Source organism: Ciona intestinalis, chromosome 14, assembly GCF_000224145.3.
Source record: "Ciona intestinalis chromosome 14, KH, whole genome shotgun sequence".
In the NCBI taxonomy this organism is placed as follows: domain Eukaryota; kingdom Metazoa; phylum Chordata; class Ascidiacea; order Phlebobranchia; family Cionidae; genus Ciona; species Ciona intestinalis.
This window is the reverse complement of record NC_020179.2, coordinates 3,381,863-3,402,066: the sequence shown is the minus strand read 5'-3', so window position 1 is coordinate 3,402,066 and position 20,204 is coordinate 3,381,863. Positions and strand designations below refer to the sequence as shown.

Genomic DNA, 20,204 nt, shown 5'->3' with positions numbered 1-20,204 from the left:
ATTTAGACAACCCATTAGTAACCACTGGGTTGGAGCAAATTGCCGTTAAGTTTCTTGCCCAAGGACACATACGCCCACAATGGTAGCAGCATCAAGCCTTGAACCCATTACCTCTGGGTTACAAGCAGGCGCGCTAACCACTATACCACGGCGCCGGACGAACGATAGATAATATAATGCTGTATGAAAGTTTAGGTTTTATTTTTATCTTTTGTTTCCTGTTTTCCAGCATGGCACCTGCACTGTTTACTGTGTAGCCTGGAATCAAAGAGATTCACACAGACTGGCGTCTTGTTCAGATGACAATACATGNTAAGCTGCTTCAGCATATGTGAAAATAAGCTTAACTGTAATTGGGTCAGATTCAGTGGCTTTATGTTTCCAATTATTGACGCTTGGCTTACAGTAAGATTATGACATCACAATGTCCTTTCATAGCGTTGTGCGTCGATTGGATGGGGAATTGCAGCAGAAATTCCATCACCCCGATTCTGCTTTTGGTTGTGAATGGTCACTTACAAATAAGTAAGTCCTTAATAGATTAACATGGCAAGGTATACACCATGTGTGTTTTACATAGGTGTATAAGAATACACACATCTTATAACTCAACAGTGAGCATGATGTGTATGAATGTGTGTCTGGTGTATAAGAAGTCACCCATGTTATAACTTCGACAGTGAGCATGAGGTATATGAATTCACGGTGTGTATTTGATGTAAGAAAACACATATGTTGTAATTCGACAGTGAGCATGAAATGTATAAAACACCATGTGTGTCTGGTGTATAAGAAGTCACTCATGTTATAACTCCACGATGAGCATGAGGTATATGAATTTACCTTGTGTGTCTGGTGTATAAGAAGACACTTGTGTATAACTTTACAGCGAATATGAAGTGTATGAATACACCATGTGTGTCTGGTATATAAAAAGACACACGTGTCATAGCTCAACAGTGAGCATGAGGTATGTGAATTCACCTTGTGTGTCTGATGTATAAGAAAACACACGTTTTATAACACATTTGTATTTAATATAGAACATACATCTATGTAACTAATGTAACTAATAACTAATGTAACTAAAAATTAAATAAAAGCAAATTTTACATTCTACCAACAGGGACTTGCTTGCTACAGGGTGCAATGATGGAATAGCTCGAGTTTGGGATATGTCGAAAACTACCACAGGTCCCGCCCATATGTTGAGAGGTCATACAGCCAAGGTTTTCCATGTAAGATGGAATCCACTGATTCAAAATATCCTCTGTTCAGGCTCAGATGACAAGTATGTGAATATATAAATGTATGTAACTTATTTACCCTTGCGTGGCGGGGCAAGGACAGTCATTAGAACATTTTGTTTCATGTCCTTTTTTATACACCTCGTGCCAGCTTATGAGTTCTCATCTATGTAACTTTGAGAGTGATTACTTTTTGAATTTTTTTTGACTGATAGTTTGGACAACCCATTAGTGACCACTGAGTTGGAGCAATTGCCGTTAAGTGTCTTACCCAAGAACACATATGCCCACAATGGTAGCAGCGACGAGCCTTGAACCCAAAACCTTTTGTTTAAAGGCAGGCGCTAAGCAGTGGCCAGTGTACCATGGAACTTTGTGATTTATAGATAATTGGTTATTGCAGCCATGACCGTTACTCAAGTAGTTTTTACCCACAGCGTGTGTATGGCGATTTTTCTTGTAATTCTTTGTCTATAAGTAAGAAAAGGCTTTAAAAACTCTTTTTACCACAGAACTATCAGGGTATGGGATGTCACAACTGAAAACTGTCTTTCTGTTTTAAACGGGCACACATCTAATGTGCGTGGTCTTGCATGGAACCATGAGGTGCCATATCTACTTGCGTCAGGTTCATGGGACAGCACATTAAAGCTATGGGACACAAGGAGTGGAACTTGCATTGATACTGTGCATGACCATGGTGCAGATGTATATGGTAGGTAGTCCATGGCAAGTTTAATAAAAAAAATGATTTATTTTGTGTGCTAGGGCAATGACACTCATTATAGCACAGGACAGGTGTCCTGCTTCCTACACCTCATGCCTGGTTTCAAGTTACTACTAATGTTTTTGGGATGTGTTTTTTTAGTGTATGGCAGTCAATTTAAACAGTGTGCTAGGGCAATGACAGTCATTATAGCACTGGTGTTCTGTTTCATACACCTAGTGCCAGCTTACAAGTTACCACATACGTTTTTTGGGATGTGTTTTTTAATGTATAGCAGGCTATTTAAACAAAATATAAAGGACCACTGGGTTGGAGCAATTGCCATTAAGTGTCTTGCCCAAGGACACACATGCCCACACTGGTAGCATTTTATCTTTGAAATGATTAAAGCATAAAAAAATGTAAGACTTAGCAGTTTTTAACAAGTTTTTATAAGATTAACAATAAAAAAAAGAATGTAAGTAAAAAAAACTGAAAAAACAATTTTTTTTATAACAGGACTTGCCACTCACCCTCTTAACCCATTCTTGCTTGCAACGTCATCACGAGACTCGACACTGCGCATGTGGTCTTTGAGTCCTTTCACAGAGATATTCTTCCTGAAGATACTAACAGAGGAACCTCCCCATATGATCATGGAAACTCCAGGTTAATTTAACTACTTATTTATCCTCGCGCGTTGGTGTAACGACAGTCGTTATAACACAGGTGTTTTGTTTCTAACATCGCTTGTTCGCTTTTGAGTTACCACGTATGTAACTTTGAGTAGCCATGCCCTTATCCCAATTTCTACACTAAGGCCTAAGGGTATTGGTAAAAAACACACAAACAGTAAACTTGGCTTTGTTTTCAACCTAAACACAACCATAAAACATTTGGCCCCCACCAAAATGTAAGGCTGCGTCCTTACTAACAGCAACAGCGTATTTATATATATATATCATTTTCTACAGAGCAAGCCATGAAGAATAAAACATCTTTGCACTTGACGGGCAACATGTCCAAGCAACTCCTGGCTCAACTTAGTGAGAGGAAAAACAACGACTGGATCAAACTTCGATGGTTCTCGGAGTTATTCTGTGTGAGTTTTTAGGAGTATCTTCATTTTGTGACTAAGTAGTGAAAAATAATTAATTCTTGACATGCCTGCCTCTAGCTAAAATATTACGGGTTCAAGGCTTAATGCTGCTACCATTTTGGGTGTGTGTCCTTGGGGTTGCCCTATTCATGTGAGATAAAAATATTCATTCATTCGCTTTTTTCCCAAAATTTAAAGAGGGCATCAAAATAAAAAAGTAAATTATCTAAATAACAAATGTCTAATTGATTGTTTTTCGCTAGCACAAACACCTTTATATGTGACAGTCGGTCAAAAACAGAAAATTTGTTAAAAAACTTTATGTCCCTAAAAGGTCAAACATTCCACCATTTAAAAACTTGCTTTACAACAGTCATCCTATCGCTTGGAAAATCTGTGGGATTTAGTTTGTGTGATTCGTGGCCAGCGCGAATCTTCATTATCCAAGTCCTATAAACATGGAATTCTACACAGAAAACACCTCACTAAATATAAAACAGTAAGTTTTCAAATTACAATATACAAAGCAAACAATCCTTTTTTTGACAGTTTTAATCTATTTTGACTGGCATAAGTAATACCTAGATTTTGTTACTTCTGCTACCAGGCATTTAGCAACTTTTTTTGGCTCTGTTGGTATTTAAACTTTGGAACAAAATAATACCGACTTTTTTGTCTCTTTCGATATAAAAAACATGGAAATAAAATTAACATTTTTATACTGGAGACCGAAAAAGTATTACATTTAGCTTGAAAATTCAAAATAAAAAATATTTACATTTTTTCATTTTAGTCGAATGCCCAAGAAATTGAACACTCGATCGTGTACAAGAGCGGCACAGGGTATCGGCAGAACGAGAAGTCCCTCTTGCGCGCTGCCGAGCTTCATCTTAAGCTGGGTAACATGAAACGGCACTGTGAGATTCTAGTCCAACTTAATCAATGGGAGAGAGCAATCTCGTTGGCTCCCGCAGTTTCAACTCAATATTGGGCGGAACTTTCTAGAAAGTGGGTTGTTAATATATATATGGTTTATAAGCTATGAATAGATGTATTTCTGTGTCATCTAACTTACTAGTTCCTATTGTTACTGGTTAATGCAGTGCAGAAAATTCTTGTGCAGACTTATTCATTCTGTAAGATTTTTAAACAATACCGTAACATGTTAACTAAATAGAAAACAGTTTTAATTTTAAAATTGGATAGTTCATAGGTTTTACGATCGATTTTAAATATTCGCATTTTAACAACTTTTTAAATATAATTTTTCTGCAAGTTCAATAATAATATTTATATATTGTTGTTGTTTTTTCTGGTGTGGCTGGACAGCTATATTCGTTATAACTTAGATTTTTCACATTCTATTAACAGATATGCTGCGTCTTTAGAAGAAGAAAACAACAAGGACGCTGTGAAATATTTTGTAGCATCTGGTAGTGTGGACGATGCGGTTCGTTTCCTCACCTCACAAACTGAACTACAGGTTTATATGTTCGTAAAATTAGAAATAAACCTTGGAAAACTTAAATATTATACATCTGTTTTGTCTGCTATACTGTCATAGTTGGGTGACTTTTTTTTGTGTTGCACGACCAAATTATTTTTCTCCAACAAGTTTTTTTCACTTCATTTAGAAGATTTTTCATTTTTTTAAACTTTGGTAGTATCTTCAGATCACATTTGGGCATCTATCCATTTAAAAAAAATTATTTTTCGTTGGTTTAATATACTTGCATGTAATTTTTCTAGGATGCACTGCTGGTCGCACAAAGTGCCAGCGAGGGAAACATGCCCTCTAGTGTTTGTATAGACAGAGATTGTAACGGGAATTCCCCTGAATCGGGAACAGTCAACATACAAGAAGAGTAAGATTTTAAAAGTAAAAAAATAAACTAAAAAGTTTACCCTTACATTTCAATACACACAGTATTACACCCCACATGACTCAATTGTCTTATTTTAAACATTTCGGTTTAAAAACTAAAACCATCCTCAGTGATGTCAGAGGTTAAAATGAACATTGTTAGGACACGGGTTTTCTGTTTTATACACATGCAACTTAGACAACCCATTAGTGACCACTGGGTTGGAGCAATTGCCGTTAAGTGTCTTGCTTATACACACATAAGTCCACAATTGTAGCAGCAACAAGCCTTGAACCCGTAACCTTTTGATCATGCTCACCAAATGTGCCATAGCGCGAACAGAATTTATCAATTTACTGACACACATGTTTTATCACAGGTTAGTATCAAGATGTTGTAGCGAGCTAGCCAACAGGTTCTACCACAATGCACACCCCTTTCAAGCTGCATCAATCTATTTAACAAACAATGATTTCGATTCAGCCATTAACTGCCTTGTTAAAGTGGGTTGAAATAATTTTTTTTAAGATTTCTTTTTTAGTTTGTGTTGTTTAGGTAGATTTAGTTATTTATGCTATTGTTCTGTGTGTGTTTTTTTTATTGTATGATTTTGGTTTGTTTTTCTGCTTTAATTTTATGTATAATTGGGTATTTAGAATCTCTTTGTTATTTTTTGGGGAATTTTTAGCCTAAAAGGTAGCATTTTTGGGCAATCTATAGTTAAAAGAGTTACTCCGGTCTACACCCCAAATCCCCTGGCGTGCCACACTATAGGACCTCTGTTTTATATGGGTGAGGTCCTTGTCGAGACCCTGGGATTTAGGTGAAATTGGCCTATTACCCAACACCCAGATGTATATAGTTCATGCAAATGGTAGTAACTGAAATAAAATCCAGGTAACATAGAAATACTATATACTAAATCACAGGCCAACAAACTCTCGGTGTCTCTCTGTCTCGCTCGTAACTTGAAAGGAGATTTCTATGGAACGAGGGTCGCGGCAAGATGGATGGCACAAAAATGTGAAACGTAAGAAATTTATTTTATTTCTAATTTTTTTCATTATAATATTAAAAAAATTTGCTTTTAGAATCCTGTTTCAGAGTTTTTATTTTTTTACTATTTTACTAAAGACCTTTCTTTGTCAAAATTTGTGGTTTTAAAAAAAAGGGTGGTGTACTTTTGATTGTTACATCACAGAACTGGTGATTATGACATCGCAATAAAGTTGCTTCAGCTTTTCGACCCCGAAGTATCAACGAACACTAGGTGGAGCTCTCTCCATGCATTGTGTGCTCGTTGTGATGTCATAGAGGAAAACAAACGACAAGAAATTTATAATTTAGCAGGTTATTTTCATGTTTATAACAGAACATAACGTTTGTTGATAGTTGTTTGTCTGCTAGGTGTAGTGACCACGCTTTTTTTTGTCCAATTAAATGAGAATGTTTTAATTGTAAGCGTGTTTTAACAACTGTTGTTTTGTAGCTATATCTTGTCTTTTCCGTTTCATATATTTTTCAATTTTTGCTACCGTAATCGAAGAGACAAGTAATTATTATCTCTTTAAATACAGTAGCGATGATAAAATTACTTTAAAAAAAAAAACAAAAAAAAACAATAGTTGTTAAATCATGCTACAGTAAAATCTTTTTGAGAAAAAGTGTTAAATAAATAGGAACAAAAAGGTGTTAACAAAACAAATAAATGCAAGAAGATTTCGTTCACACCTTTTACACAGCTACAGTAACCTATATATATATAGCAATAACGTATACAACTAATTTAAAAATATGAATAAGTGCAACTTATTTACCCTCACGTGGTGGGGCAACGACAGTAACGAGTGTTCTGTTTCGTGCACCTTGTGCCAGCTTACAAGTTATCACATATGTTACTTGTGGTTTTTTGGGGGTTGAAATTGTTGTGTTTTTATGTGTGGCTGACAATTTTGACAACCCATTAGTGACCACTGGGTTGAAACAATTGTCAATAAGTGTGTATGATTTTGTTGAACAATATTGTTTAGGATTGTTAACTCCTGCTGAATATACCAACCAAGCGGTGGCAGAAGAGAGCAGGGGAGATATTCTACAAGCAATGAAATGTTATTTATTAAGTAATCAACCTCAGAACGGATTAGAATTATCACTTCAATTGTTAACAAGTATGTTGTGATGTATTTGCTTTGTACTATTGGTCTTAAGTAACACAAAGTTATTGTAGCCTAACATAGCACAAATAACTTATGTCAAAAAATGGAATTTTATAAAACAGAAAAAATGTATATTTTTTAACAACAGGTGAAAAGAGATTTATGTTTAAATCTAGGGTGCTTAAACATATGTATCACCGATATTTCAAAAGTTAGGGTGATAGTGACCCCGAACACCCCTAACTTTACCCTTATGACATCATAGACAAATTATGCTTATGGCATCTTAGACAAATTATGGTTATGACATCATAGACAAAATGAACAACGCGTCGTGGACAGTTGACGATATTCTCGACGAATCAGAAGCGTGTTTGTGTGTGCGGTCATCCGTGTTAAAACAACAGTCGAACAAAACCCTGCGAGTTAAACTTTTAACTTTCTCTGCTTATATTGGAGCACATCTTGCTTTAAGGAGGGAATATACAGAAATTGTGAAGCCTTTATTACAGCATGCAAAGTAAGGATGTTTAAATGAGTCAATAAATTTAACTTGCTTTATCCTTGTGTGGCTGGGAAACTACAGTCGTCATAACACAGGTGTTCCGTTTCAAACATATCCTTAGCAGTACTTGGTTTAAGTTTCCTAATGCTTGTACAATTGTGGGCGTGCGTATCCTTTGCGTGCGTATACAAAACACCTAATGTTGTCAGCCATGCATATTCTACAACAAATAATCATTTACAAAGTTACATACGCGGTAACTCATAAGGGGCACGAGCTGTATAAAACCGAACACCCGTGTTATAATGACTGTCATTGCCCTACCATGTGAGGGTAAAAAGTTACATGCATTCATTTAAACCCAATTTTCAGGTCTATGTGCGATCTGTGCCACAACAATGACAGCTCATTTCCTATCCTACCCTCGTCTATACAAGATGAACTACACGCATGGGTGAACATGTCTGATGATGTCATCGAGAGTGATGTCATCACTCGTATGCGCCGCCGAGCGGGTGAAGAAACTCGGTCATGCATGAGAGGGGTAGCAGTGGTTGACGGGTCGAATTTACCCTCGCATTCAGACGTTCATGTATCTACTATATCAGGGAAACAAATCAATGTGAGAAAAAAGGAATAACCTTATTTATCCTCACTCAACCACAGTCATTATAACACAGTTGTTCTGTTTCAAACACCTCATGCCTGCTTACGAATTACTACAGATGTTATGACATAATTTTAATATTATGTATAACCAGAAAAATTCTCAGCCACTAATTTTTTTAAATGAGCCAAAAAAATTCTACATTAACCAAATTTTATATTCAGTTTTATTTTACCCAGGGCGCTCCTTTTTTTCTCGAAGACGGCCGATCTGTTCTTTCGCTCAATGAGGCCCTCATGTGGGCAAAAGTGAACCAGTTTTCGCCAACAGGTTCCGGCGCTCGAATATGTCCGTTTTAAAATTTTGACACGCAACACTGAAAACTTACCCGGAAAACACTGAATTTAAGGATTGTGAAACAGTTTAGCTTTACCCCAAAAATAGCCGTGCATTTTTTTACATTGAAATTATATGATAACTTTTGTTATACCTTAATTAAAAGTTCCATCTAATCTGTTTAACTGACCCCAAAACATTGAAACAATTAAGTATTTGTATATTTATATTCTATTCTATGTGGGTGAGGTCCTACAGCATGGTATGACATGGGACCTGAGATTTAGGCCAGAGTTGGCCCATTACCCCAACACCCAGGGTGCTACAACCCATTAGTGACCACTGGGTTAGAGCAATGTCCGTTAAGTGTTTGGAACACCTATCCCCACAATGCCATATACACACAAAGCATCAACCTTTTTGCACACATTGATACATTGATATCCCTATTCAACACTATTGGTATTTTGTTGCAGAGCATTCTGTGTACAAATGGCAAATAATCTTCATTTTTTTACAATATTTTATAACATTTTAGGGTAAAAAACATTGTTTTTTAAATCAATTATTGCTAAAAAAACATTTTTTTAAACATTCCAATTACTCTATATTATATTCTGTTAACTAATGTTTTTAACATTTTATTTAAATACGTATGTTCTTAACCTGATTTATATTACCAAATATTTTGTTTGGTATTGCACAAATTTCTAGACACCTCATTTTTAGCCAAGTTTTTTTCTTCTGTTTAAACTATAAGAATGCTAACGTTGTAAACGCCCCCAATTTTTAGGGTAAAATTTAACAACATAAAAAAAAAATTTAACAACATAAAACAAATTTTAATAGAAACACATTAGAACACCAAAGCATTATTATGTGTATTTTAATCACTCAATCGGTACACTTATGTATTTATTCTATTTAATTCTTATATGCATGGTTATTCATATTCTGTACTTTGGTATATTACCCACTGTTCTAATTACTCATACCAGTATTATGTACAGCACATTATGCGTTGTAGTGCACGGTTAATTTAAACTTTATATTTTTAATTAATTTAAACCTGAAACTAATACAGTAGTCATTTTGACACATAGTAGGGTGGGGTAAAATGGAACATGTTTTTTTTATCTATTTTATGTTCCATATTGTAGTAAACAAAGAATATTTACAGATTTGTATAACCGTAGCCCCGCGACTTTAAAAGAGCGTTAATTGTTTAAACGAAATATGGGTTTCGGTGCTATCGGTATCCCATCTTACCCCACAGTACTATGCATGTTATGTATTCACGGAAAAATAGTTGATTTATTTTTTGCACCACTTACACGTTATCAATGTTGTAAATTGACGATGTCGTGTAAACACGTCTGCTCTCTCAACTTTAATTGATATTCCTATTTTGTAATTCGCCATATTTATAATAAATGAACAAACACGAACAAATTAGTTTAGGTTTAATTGCAACGAAAATTTTAAAAAAGTAATAGCGTCAGAATTTTTGCCGTAGAATAAATATTTTTGATTGAAAAGAATAAAGTATTTGAAAGACGAAACGTTGGTACAATTAAACTCAAGCAAATCGGCGTTTATGCGCTTGCTTACAACGTAAAGGTACTGGGATCAAAGCTTGACGCTACCACCTTTGTGGGCAAATGTGTCCCTGGGCATTTAGAGCACCCGTGTTTTAAAGACTGTTTCCGCCACGCCAGGCAAAATTTATAAGTTACATTCATTCTAATGTAATTATAACTATTACGTTCTGACCATACGGTATATAGAAACAAAAGAAAATAAACAAATATAAGTCTAAGCATTATCAAGATACAGTAATTTAACAATATGTCAAAAAACGATATTTTTCTCAATATTATTTCAGTCTGTATAACTACGCAACTCTTACGTTCTTTATAGAGCAATAACATCAGGTCGCCCTGCGACGTGTGCTTAATTATTATTTCCCCGCTTCTCGCAAATTCCTGCTCGCTGTTGTGTAGTTTAATTCCAATGCATTTGTGTTACGCGAGGTGTAACTGTTATCAATGCAGTTTTAGGTTTATTGAACTCACAGTATAAGAAGTACATCTGGAATTTGGGTGAAGAAGAATGTATGTTTAGGTAAGTTACTAATATTACTGTATGTTTTTTACCCAATTTCATTGTGTGTTTGCTGCTACCGTTAACGAAAAGCGTTGTTGCGAAAAGTGCTTGTCTGCCTGCAGAGTAAGAATGCAACTTGAGCGTAGGATTTATAACTATTCACTCTTATACAGTCGTGCTGTTCGTAGTCGTTTATAACTGACTAGAAAAGGTCGAATTTTATTTGATCTTTATAAAGTAGGTGGGGGAAGATAGGGATATCTTTTTATTCTATTTTTTTTCGTCTCATTTGGTAGTAAACAAATAACATTCTAAAAATTATAAAACCGTATCCTCACGACTGCTACAGACCGTTGTTGATTGATGAAAACACGAACAGGATATTTAGATTTAATGTGCTATAGGTGTCTTTCCCTTTCCTACGGTAACTATAGTGGTTTATGGTGTAGCCGCTACTGAAGGTATTGACATGTTTCAATACAAACATAACAGCCCATATAGGTAGGATACGATTTTTATCTAAAACGTTTTAGTTTAAAACCACCTGCAGTGATATAGGAAGTGGAAATGTATCCTGCATAAGGGCTGTCATTTTTGTATTAAAGCTGACCGAACAAGCGAGTTTTATTTCACTACTGCAATACCTTGTTTCGGTGTTTCTATATACTAACTGATTTGGCGAGGTTCTATATGACTGAGCTGTAGTTCCGGCGTCCTCTAACGCTTTTATTAGCAAGTGTTAGGGTGGAATAGCTTGTATGCATATACGATATACTGACGTTAAAGAAAACGGCAATGTTCAGGAAAAAATCGACGCGAAAATGTCCCGAGAACGTTTTTAACGCCCCGTGCGAACAACGAATAAATACAGAGGTAACTATTGCAATATCGCGCTGCGTGCAGTGTGACGTCATCAAACGTCATTTCCGTTGCCGTGTGATGACGTCATCACGGGTTGCCCGTGCGTTACGTCATCGCTAGTGGACGAGAGAGAGCGATGGGCTTCGGTTGGAATGATGGGCTTGATATCCATTGGATTCAGTTGCGTATAGTTCATTGTTCCGTGCTGGGGCATTTCGTAAAACGACGCGTGCGCTATACCGCCATCTCGCGACTCCAAAATCCCGTGATCGCGAGATAAATCGGGTGGAATATACTGGCAGCCACTCTGCATGTGCTGGATCGGCGATGACGTCATAGGGTGATCCGTGATGTCATCATCGGCTGCTTCAGCTTCGTCCTTGTCAAAATCTTTGGACGGTTCGCCAGTTTTTTTCGTCGCTTTCCGTTCTTTTGCTCTGCGGTTCTGGAACCAGATTTTGATCTGACGTTCGCTTAAGCAAAGCAGTCCGGCGAGCTCAGCTTTTCGTCGTATCGTGATGTAACGACTAAAACGAAACTCTTTTTCCAGTTCGAGCCTTTGATGATCCGAATACACTACTCTGTATTTGTCCTTAGTTCGCGTTTTGCCTACTGAAAAAAGTTAAAATATGTTATATAAAATGAAAGCAAATTTGTCATAGGAATATATGGGCTAAAATGTTAGTATTCAAACTGACTAGAAAATACGGGTTATGACGACCGTCGTTGCCCGCCAAGTAAGGATAAATAAGTACAATTTATCCATTAATTTATTTTATTCACTACTGTAATATGAAGTTGGTATAATTCCGTTGGTAAACTTGTTCATTTTATTTAAGGTAAATTGTTGCTATACTCTTGTGGTTTTGCCTGTTCACAAAATTCCAAATCGATTTTGTAATTGTTTCATTTTAAGGTTTATTTATCTAAAAAGCAATCTAGAATTACAGTTTGTAATAAAACTAGATTATTTTCTGGCCCCCTTTTTAATCTATAAGGTTCGACAATGGTTATGCGATAGGACATCAGATTTAGCCCGGAGTTGTCCATTATTGGTCCCCATTCACGCTTGAGTAAATAATTGAAGACGCGCGCACCACGTGACCACCAGTTTAGGGATCGAAGTTCATTTAATATTCGAAGCTTTTATACGGTGAGCTGTAATTGTTACAGCCGTCGTAATTATGATGTCACAATGTACCGCTCGCCATTCTGACATCGATCCTCGTAGCGCAGTCACGTGGTAGTTCTGGTTCTGTTTCTTATATTCACACGGACTGAGACGCTCGTAAAGCAGCGTTTACGAGCTCGAGCGTCCACTCCGGGTTTTTATTGCCGCCGTGGCAACTGTTCGTCAGCCGCACATTGTACACGTCACAAAAAGACGCCTATTCTTGCACAATGCACGGTGTTTTACGAGCCCGACGCTTAATTGCAGCTGCAGGGCTGCGGGCTTCGTTCGCATCCATTAGAGCAAACGAAAATAGCGGTTTTAGCAAGATCAAAGAGCAAAAGAGATTATCAAAGACAAAAAGAATTTGAAAACAAAACTTTCACCCTTCTAAAAAAAACAACGAAAGTATTTCAGCGTTAAATCGTACTCTTCGGGCGTTTTGGTCTCTGTTCGATATAGGGAACATATTTGTATCTTTATGATTGGTTTGTGAATCATCCGGAATTACACGAAATGATCCGAAATATTCCGACATCCCGAAAATAAAAAAAATAACAACGGTCTATATGGGAGTCGTGAGGTTACTGTTATATATTTTGTAAATATTCTTTATTTACTACTAACTGGAATAAGAAAAGCGAATAAAACGCTACCCCATCTTTCCCAATACAGACATCAAAATGATACAAGGCTTATTTTCGCACCGGGAAATTTCCTTGCTTTATTGCTTGTTATGCTTGCCAAGGATGGCGCCGTTCGCACATACGTAACAACGGTCATTGTGACGTTAATTACGGAAATGCTTCCATGTATACCAGATGTTATTTCTAGCTCTATTGCAACAAAGTGTTGTACAGTAGGGGGGAGATAGGGCGCCATTTTATTCTATTTTCTCGTCCCATTTGGCAGTAAACAAAAAACTTTTAAAGAAGCATAAAACCGCTTCCTCACGACTCCCATAGCGCGATGTTAATTGTTAAAACACAAACAGAATATTTAAATACCCCCTTTTCCCCAGCCCTGCTATATTATAAATGGCAGTAAAATATTTTTTTTCTTAAAAATTATGCAGATATCAAATTAGCCAGAAAAGAACATTTTATCTGTTAAAATAAATTTTATTTTTCCATAATTTTTTCCTCTTAAAAAATTTCCAAAATTATTCCCTAACTGTCAATCAAATAACGGGAGGCGTGGACATAGTAAACATCACTTGAAAAGAACAAGGATCCAAGTATTTGTTTTGCGCTGTGCAAATAAGCGGCACTTTCAACGTATGTTACGAAACATAGGCGACAGACAGCTAAGTAACATCAGGCTTAGTGTGTATTTGATCGGCGCTTTAATTTAGCAGTTAGCAAGGCGGACAGAAGCGTTTTCCCGGTCGTCATTTTTACCCTGATCAAAGGCACCGGCGCCGCTGTTAATTGCAACGTCATTTCGTGTACATTATAAATCAGTCGTTAAGCTTTGGCCGTGAATTTGAACAACATAAAACACCCGATCCTAATATGCATACTGTTGGTGTAGTAAATTATACGTGCATATTCCTTAACTTCAACGTACTATTATTTTGCGCTTTAAATTGTCATTTATCACCCTGGTTAAAACGGCCCATACAGGACGTCGAAACGTCAGTGTACGCAATTAAATGGTATAAGAATTGATTTATAAAACAGCTACAAATCGAATTCCCATGTAAATCTTACGAAAATAGCAACTATACACATAACAATGCTTCGCAAAACTCGTATTTTTTCCCGAATAAAAATCCTTTAATTAAGATTATGTTGTCAAATTTGTCAAATGTAAAAGCGCCGCCCAAAGACGAACGCATGTTGTGCGAATACCTAACAGCTTCCGTGTAACTGGCGTTCAATAAAATAAATAAACCTACGTTTGTTACGCAAACAATGTCCTATGTGACGTAGTAACAATCGTTTGAAACGCCGCTTTACCCAGGCACACATTATAAGGCAGTGCATTTAATTGTGACGTAATTAAGCCCGTTTGTCATCCGGGTGTTTTGATTGTGACGTAACACTGCCGGCTCGAAGCGAAAGTCTAATTAAACTTTGCCAACTCTTGGCTTAAATTGTAATGGCCCGTTTATGATGTCATAAATCGTCGCGATGAAGCGCTTGTTTTGAATTCAAGTCAAAACAAAATGGCGGCCGTGATTGGACGATTTATTTCCCGATTTTTTACGAAGATTTTTTATAATATTATTTATTTTTTTACAGGTAATAATTCCAATACTATGTTTTAATTAGTTAGTAAAAATTGAAGTTAAGTAATTAATATTGAAAAAATATTGCGTTAATTTTTAATGTTTAAATTTTCGTTAAAGTCTTACCTTGCTGGGTTTGAGTATTCTGATATGCGTTCTTACTTATCCACTCATACGGCCTTCGCTGTGCCGGTGGAATCTGCGACGCATGCAGCGGAGGTAGACCGGGCGCTCCATGCATCTCCGGCGGGGTTGAGAAGCACTCAATCCCCGTCAAAGTGGTCGGAACCGACCCGGGGCTCCCGTCGCCATTCACCGCTGATGTTGGGGATAGGTTTGTAGGAAGTTGGTATGTCGGTCCTGCACTGCTTATTATGGGGTGGTGGGTCGGATGAAAGTTCGAATTCATGTCCCATGTTGAATTCATCATTGGGGCAAAATTAGCCCCCGAATACGTCACGGGAGGCCCCCAATTTGCGGCGTCAAGATGGGGCGGTGGTGGGGCTGGAAACTGGGACCCATACTCGCCCCCTAAACTGCTGGGGTAAAATGGATCAGCAGTTGAAGCGTGGGGTTGGGGGATACCATAGTTAGGTACCGGATATCTGCCGTGGTCTTCTTTCGGTGGGTAAGTTTGGAAAAATCCCTGGTTGCTGGTAGGGGATGGGTTCGGGTCCGGGGTGGGGTTGCGGTACATGTTAGTGGGTTGTCCTATGCTTGATTTCTGCTGGTCAATTGCATAACATAACATTGTGCGTTTCTCATCAATGGTTGCAGTCTTCTTGCGAACAAAACGCTCAAGAATCACAAAAGTTTCCTTGGCAAAAGTTTCAAATGGCTGATGAACCTAATACGAATCTAAATTAAATTATAATCTTAAGTGCCTGAGATTTATGTTATAACTTCTGTAGTTGCGCGATTTTAGTAATTGCTTTGTAACTGATTTACGAAATCTTTATTTGTAACATAACTCCGGAAAGGCATGTTACTCCTTAATTTACAACCTGCTGCTTTTAATATAACTTAATGACGGCCAGGCTTTGTGTACCGACCAATAAAACTGCTCTGTACCATGCGAGGTTCAATTTACACTGAGTAACCTTGGACTATACATGCGACTGGCTTGTACAGCTCGCTTTTTTCTTTTTTTCGCCTGCCTGTCCTTATACTAGCTCTGCCGGTTTGTAAAATGGCGCAGTGACCGAACGACTGACCGAGACTGTACTGTACGGTGATATAACGATCGCCTTCTCACAGCACACTGCCCAATAAATAACCTCTTCATGACCCAATAGACGACATTTTCGTACAGGTCCTCGGTCGTGACGAGAATTGTACGAAACACCTACCCCCCAATCTCGCAGCCGTTACCTCAAAGTCTACCTTGCCGCGCGGGTGCACCGCAAAGGACACGCGCTGACCGAATAATTATGATTATTACGTAGCAGTTTCGTAACAAACGAGGGGCCCAAAGTTCGCAAGGCCGAAACAAAGATTGAGCGATTTTCGATTCGAAATTTCCAAACACTTTCTTTTGTTTTCAAAAACGTTTGAAATCGTTCGCCCGCCATTGCCGACTGTTTGATTGGCGCTCGCCAAATAATGCTCTTTATTTGTTGACACTGTTGTATCTCTGATGTTGCGATTACTGTTTCAGGACTGTAATCTAACAGTCTCTATTTCGCTTACAACTGTTAAGTATATGTAGAGTACGAAATGTTACAAAGAAGTTCCGCTAAATAGGCATGATACGGACTTACAGTAAACTTGAGTCATACATTTTCTCAATAGCGATCAAAAATGGGAGAAAATCAAAAAAACTAGAAAACGACTTTGAAAATTACACTCTGTTTAACTTTTTTAGCAAGCTATGGTAGTTTGAGGGAATGTGGGACACCTTTGATTCATTTTTCTCGTCCCATTTACCAGTAAACAAGCAAGGTATAAAGAATTATATAACCGTATCCTCGGCTCTCATAGACCGTTGTTAAAACCTTGTCCCTTTTAAAGACATAACTTACCAAATTCAATAAATAATATTTAAATTAAAAAAATATGAACATATTTTATCAGCATATTTAATTACATTAACTACTACCCCCCAAAATCTTAACATTACCAAACCATCACAACACTCTGTACAAATAATTTCCATTCGAATCGCGTGTAGAGCGTTCCACGGCCAGATCAAGGCAAAAACGATACTGTTTGGTCAATAGAGTATTGTTTGCGTTGTTTTATCCAGTCTGGCGGTATACGGACCAGGCAAGCATTCAATGTAGCGATATATGTTTCACGCGTTAAAACTGCTGCCGAATGGTATTTGATTTTTGCTCCTATAAATTACACTTGATGTATAGTAGGGTGGGGGGAAGTCGGGTTATTTTTTGCACATACTATCTTGATATTCTGATCGTGTTTTACACAACTAACAACGGTCTATGGAAGTCGCGAAAATACGGTTTTATAACTCTTTGAATGTTTCACCATACATACTACTTTTTTATACACAATATATGTAAATACGTGGGTAAATTTACCAGCTGTAAACCTTAAATTCTGTTAACTTGCTACTGATACCTATTCTCGCACAAAGCAATGAAAAAAATGAAGTTTCGTTTTATAACACCAAGTTAAAACTGATTTATTACTCGCTTGTCTAAAAATCTCTACATTTCTATTTAAAACTGTGTAGTCCGGTTAACCTTATAACTGAAATATATAGTAGGCTGCGATAGAATGGGCCATGTTTTTATAAACCTTTATCGTCCTGTTTGAAAGTAAACAAAGAATAAATACAAAATTATATCCTGTAACCTCATGGCTCTAAAACAGCGTCGTTAATTGTTGAAAACACGATTAGCAAATATGGAATATTATACGTGCTAACATAATCTATCTTACCTCACTGTACTATATATATTTAAGCATATATATACTATATATGTTTTACAAAATCCTACACTCTTTAAAAATTTCGCGTCGCCTACAGAAGTAACTGTTACGTCACAATGCCCTTACATGCGTAACAATACTCTGCAAACGATCGCTTACTCGACTTCAAAGTACTTTCTCTGTCTTTCGCTTTTCGCGCCAAACATCGAATTGTCATGTTATGAATTCTCAACCGACACCTATCCTACGTCATACTGTGACGTCATGGCCAATGTGACGTCATCACGCCGAATCAGAGCTGCCATAATGTGAAAGGAAGCTGGGAAGTGCAAATCTAGCTTTCGATATAAAACTAAGTAGACTAGATTGATAGCAAGACCGTATGCAATGAATACGCTCCTATTACCACGCCTGCTTATATTCGATTACGTAGGAAAAAATCCGCCATTGTTTCATTTGTTTTACCTTTAAGTTTTCGGCCGCGTTTGATTTTCACTCCCGTGGTTTTGCATGAATAGAATATAGGAAACTTATATTGATCATTTTTAGTTCGACAACGCGCAGGAAGGTACGCTTGCTGGACGCGACGCGGTGTGTGTGACGTAGTTGACCGCATTGTTACGTCATAATAACGCAACGCGTGCGGGCGCGGTGCTTCTTGAAGAAACTTCATTTCCATTGTCTTACTATTGTTACATCACTAGGGTCTACACCGGTGGGAAAATGGCGGACGAAGCGGTTCCGATCGCAGTGTGACGTCACAGGAGCAGATATGACGTCACGGGAGCGAATGTGCGGAAGCGGCGAAGGGTCGACCGTGAGAAACGAACCCAAACTTCCCGAACCGATGTTGTATTACAATACATTTCCTCTTATACCACACAGGTAACTTACAAAGCTCAGCTGTCATATGATCGGGTCTCCAGCTTTTAATGAAATAAATGAAAAACAGACGACAAGCTGTATGTACAGTCCTTACTGCGTTTATTTTGTTCCCGTTTTAAGGTTTTATTTTTTTGGTGAAATGTTTTTTTTTGGTTAAAAAAATGAAGGATTGATTAAATTTTTCCCTCGAATAACGTTATTGTTCAATTTTTTCCCTCGAATAACGTTGATTGTTCAAACGCAGCGCAAATTCTATTGATTTGTTTTAAACTTGCGTGGTGTATTTGTATTTACCTCTTTATTTGGGTTTCGCAAATCTGATTTAGACAGTAAAATCATTGCAGACGAACTAAAATCAAACGTTTTTCTGAAACGCTCTCTTTAAAAGTCAAGCTTACGGGCATACCTAATCTGTTTGTTCATTAAACATAACGTCGCTTTCGCGTTTTTAGATAAAAGCACGTCGAGGCAATTACACCGCATGCTAACAAATTCTAGACGTGTTTATTACGTCATAATAAACATTATTCGGCACGAGCCGCTCGTTTCAGGTTGAGCTTTACCGTAAATAACTTTCACTTTGATGACGTCAACTTTGATGACGTATGCTTTGATGACGTAACGTTTAACGGAGACTATAGAAACTGAGTTCTATTTCTGTTTTTCTATAATTTGTTATATAGTGTGTATTAATAAATGGGTTGTAGCGTTCTAGGTGTCTGTGTAACGGTCCAACTCAACCCTCAATCTCAGTAGGACCTCACCCACGTAGAAAATAATATGACAAAATAAGGGTATACTAATAAAAAAACAAAAATTTTCAACAACGAAAATAAAAAAAATAAGAAAAAGAGTTTTTAAACGTAAGCGTTGGACACGACAAGCAGTATATCATTTCAAAATTCGCAGGTGATTTTTTACGAGCGCGTGATTTAAAGCGTTCGGCCATTGTGACGTCACAAATCGTCGCGTAGCACGTCGTAATTCACCTGCGAAGTTCTACGTGGAAAATTTGACCCGAAAGGTCCAGCGCGAAACTTTGAATCGCCATCCGTTAGCGCATTTTTGCAGCAGAAAAGCTGCAGAACAACAGGTATAGTTATTGCTTAGTTTCGACAAACATACCATATATGGCATATAATGAAAATTATTAACGTTAGAATACAGGGCTATACTTTTATTTAAGGATTTTGATTATTACTTTTTGAAGTAACATTTTGTACGCACTTTTATATATATATACAGTAATGTCGTAACAGTGGCAATGATTTTGTCATACAGCAGGGTGGGGAAAGACGGGACACATTGAGCACATAATATCCAAATATCTTCATAGAGTTTTAGATAATTAACAACGGTCTGTGGGAGTCGTGAAGATACGGTTTTATATTTCTTTGAATGTTTTTTTGTTTACTTCTAAACGGGGCAAGGAATAAAATACAAAGGTGTCCCGCCTTCCCTGTATTATACATGAAAAAAAGAATAGTCAGTATTACGGCATTAAAAAGTCGCTTATATCTTTGTCTGGTATG

The 20,204-nt window shown here is 37.2% G+C and overlaps 2 protein-coding genes across 3 annotated transcripts in view; one reads left to right on the top strand and one right to left on the bottom strand.

Moving 5' to 3' along the window:
* LOC100176607 (WD repeat-containing protein 17) overlaps positions 1–9,158 on the top strand; it is a 15,866-nt gene extending 6,708 nt beyond the window's left edge. The window contains 16 exon segments of the mRNA XM_026837465.1: positions 439–525; positions 1,127–1,291; positions 1,760–1,962; positions 2,473–2,622; positions 2,928–3,055; positions 3,426–3,551; positions 3,846–4,060; positions 4,424–4,535; positions 4,802–4,917; positions 5,297–5,420; positions 5,847–5,947; positions 6,119–6,267; positions 6,948–7,085; positions 7,389–7,593; positions 7,951–8,200; positions 8,425–9,158. Of these exon segments, the coding sequence (XP_026693266.1) occupies positions 439–525; positions 1,127–1,291; positions 1,760–1,962; positions 2,473–2,622; positions 2,928–3,055; positions 3,426–3,551; positions 3,846–4,060; positions 4,424–4,535; positions 4,802–4,917; positions 5,297–5,420; positions 5,847–5,947; positions 6,119–6,267; positions 6,948–7,085; positions 7,389–7,593; positions 7,951–8,200; positions 8,425–8,544 (2,389 nt within the window). The 3' untranslated portion in view covers positions 8,545–9,158.
* Positions 9,159–11,329: 2,171 nt separating this feature from the next.
* cdx (transcription factor protein) lies at positions 11,330–15,955 on the bottom strand. Of its 2 annotated transcripts, none has more exons than XM_009862513.3 (2): positions 15,019–15,955; positions 11,330–12,097 (listed from the first exon to the last, which is right to left on the bottom strand). In XM_009862513.3, the coding sequence occupies exons 1-2, from the start codon at positions 15,641–15,643 to the stop codon at positions 11,541–11,543; spliced, it is 1,182 nt and encodes a 393-aa protein (XP_009860815.1). In that variant the 5' UTR covers positions 15,644–15,955; the 3' UTR covers positions 11,330–11,540.
* Between the last annotated feature and the right edge of the window lie 4,249 nt (positions 15,956–20,204).

What these genes read in the sequence shown, in the direction of transcription:
- cdx (XM_009862513.3), bottom strand. Translation starts at nt 15,643, where the DNA reads ATGTTATGTTATGCAATTGACCAGCAGAAATCAAGCATAGGACAACCC. An exon ending in GAATACTCAAACCCAGCAAG is followed by an intron (nt 12,098 to 15,018) that starts GTAAGACTTTAA and finishes TTTTTTCAGTAG; the next exon opens with GCAAAACGCGAACTAAGGAC.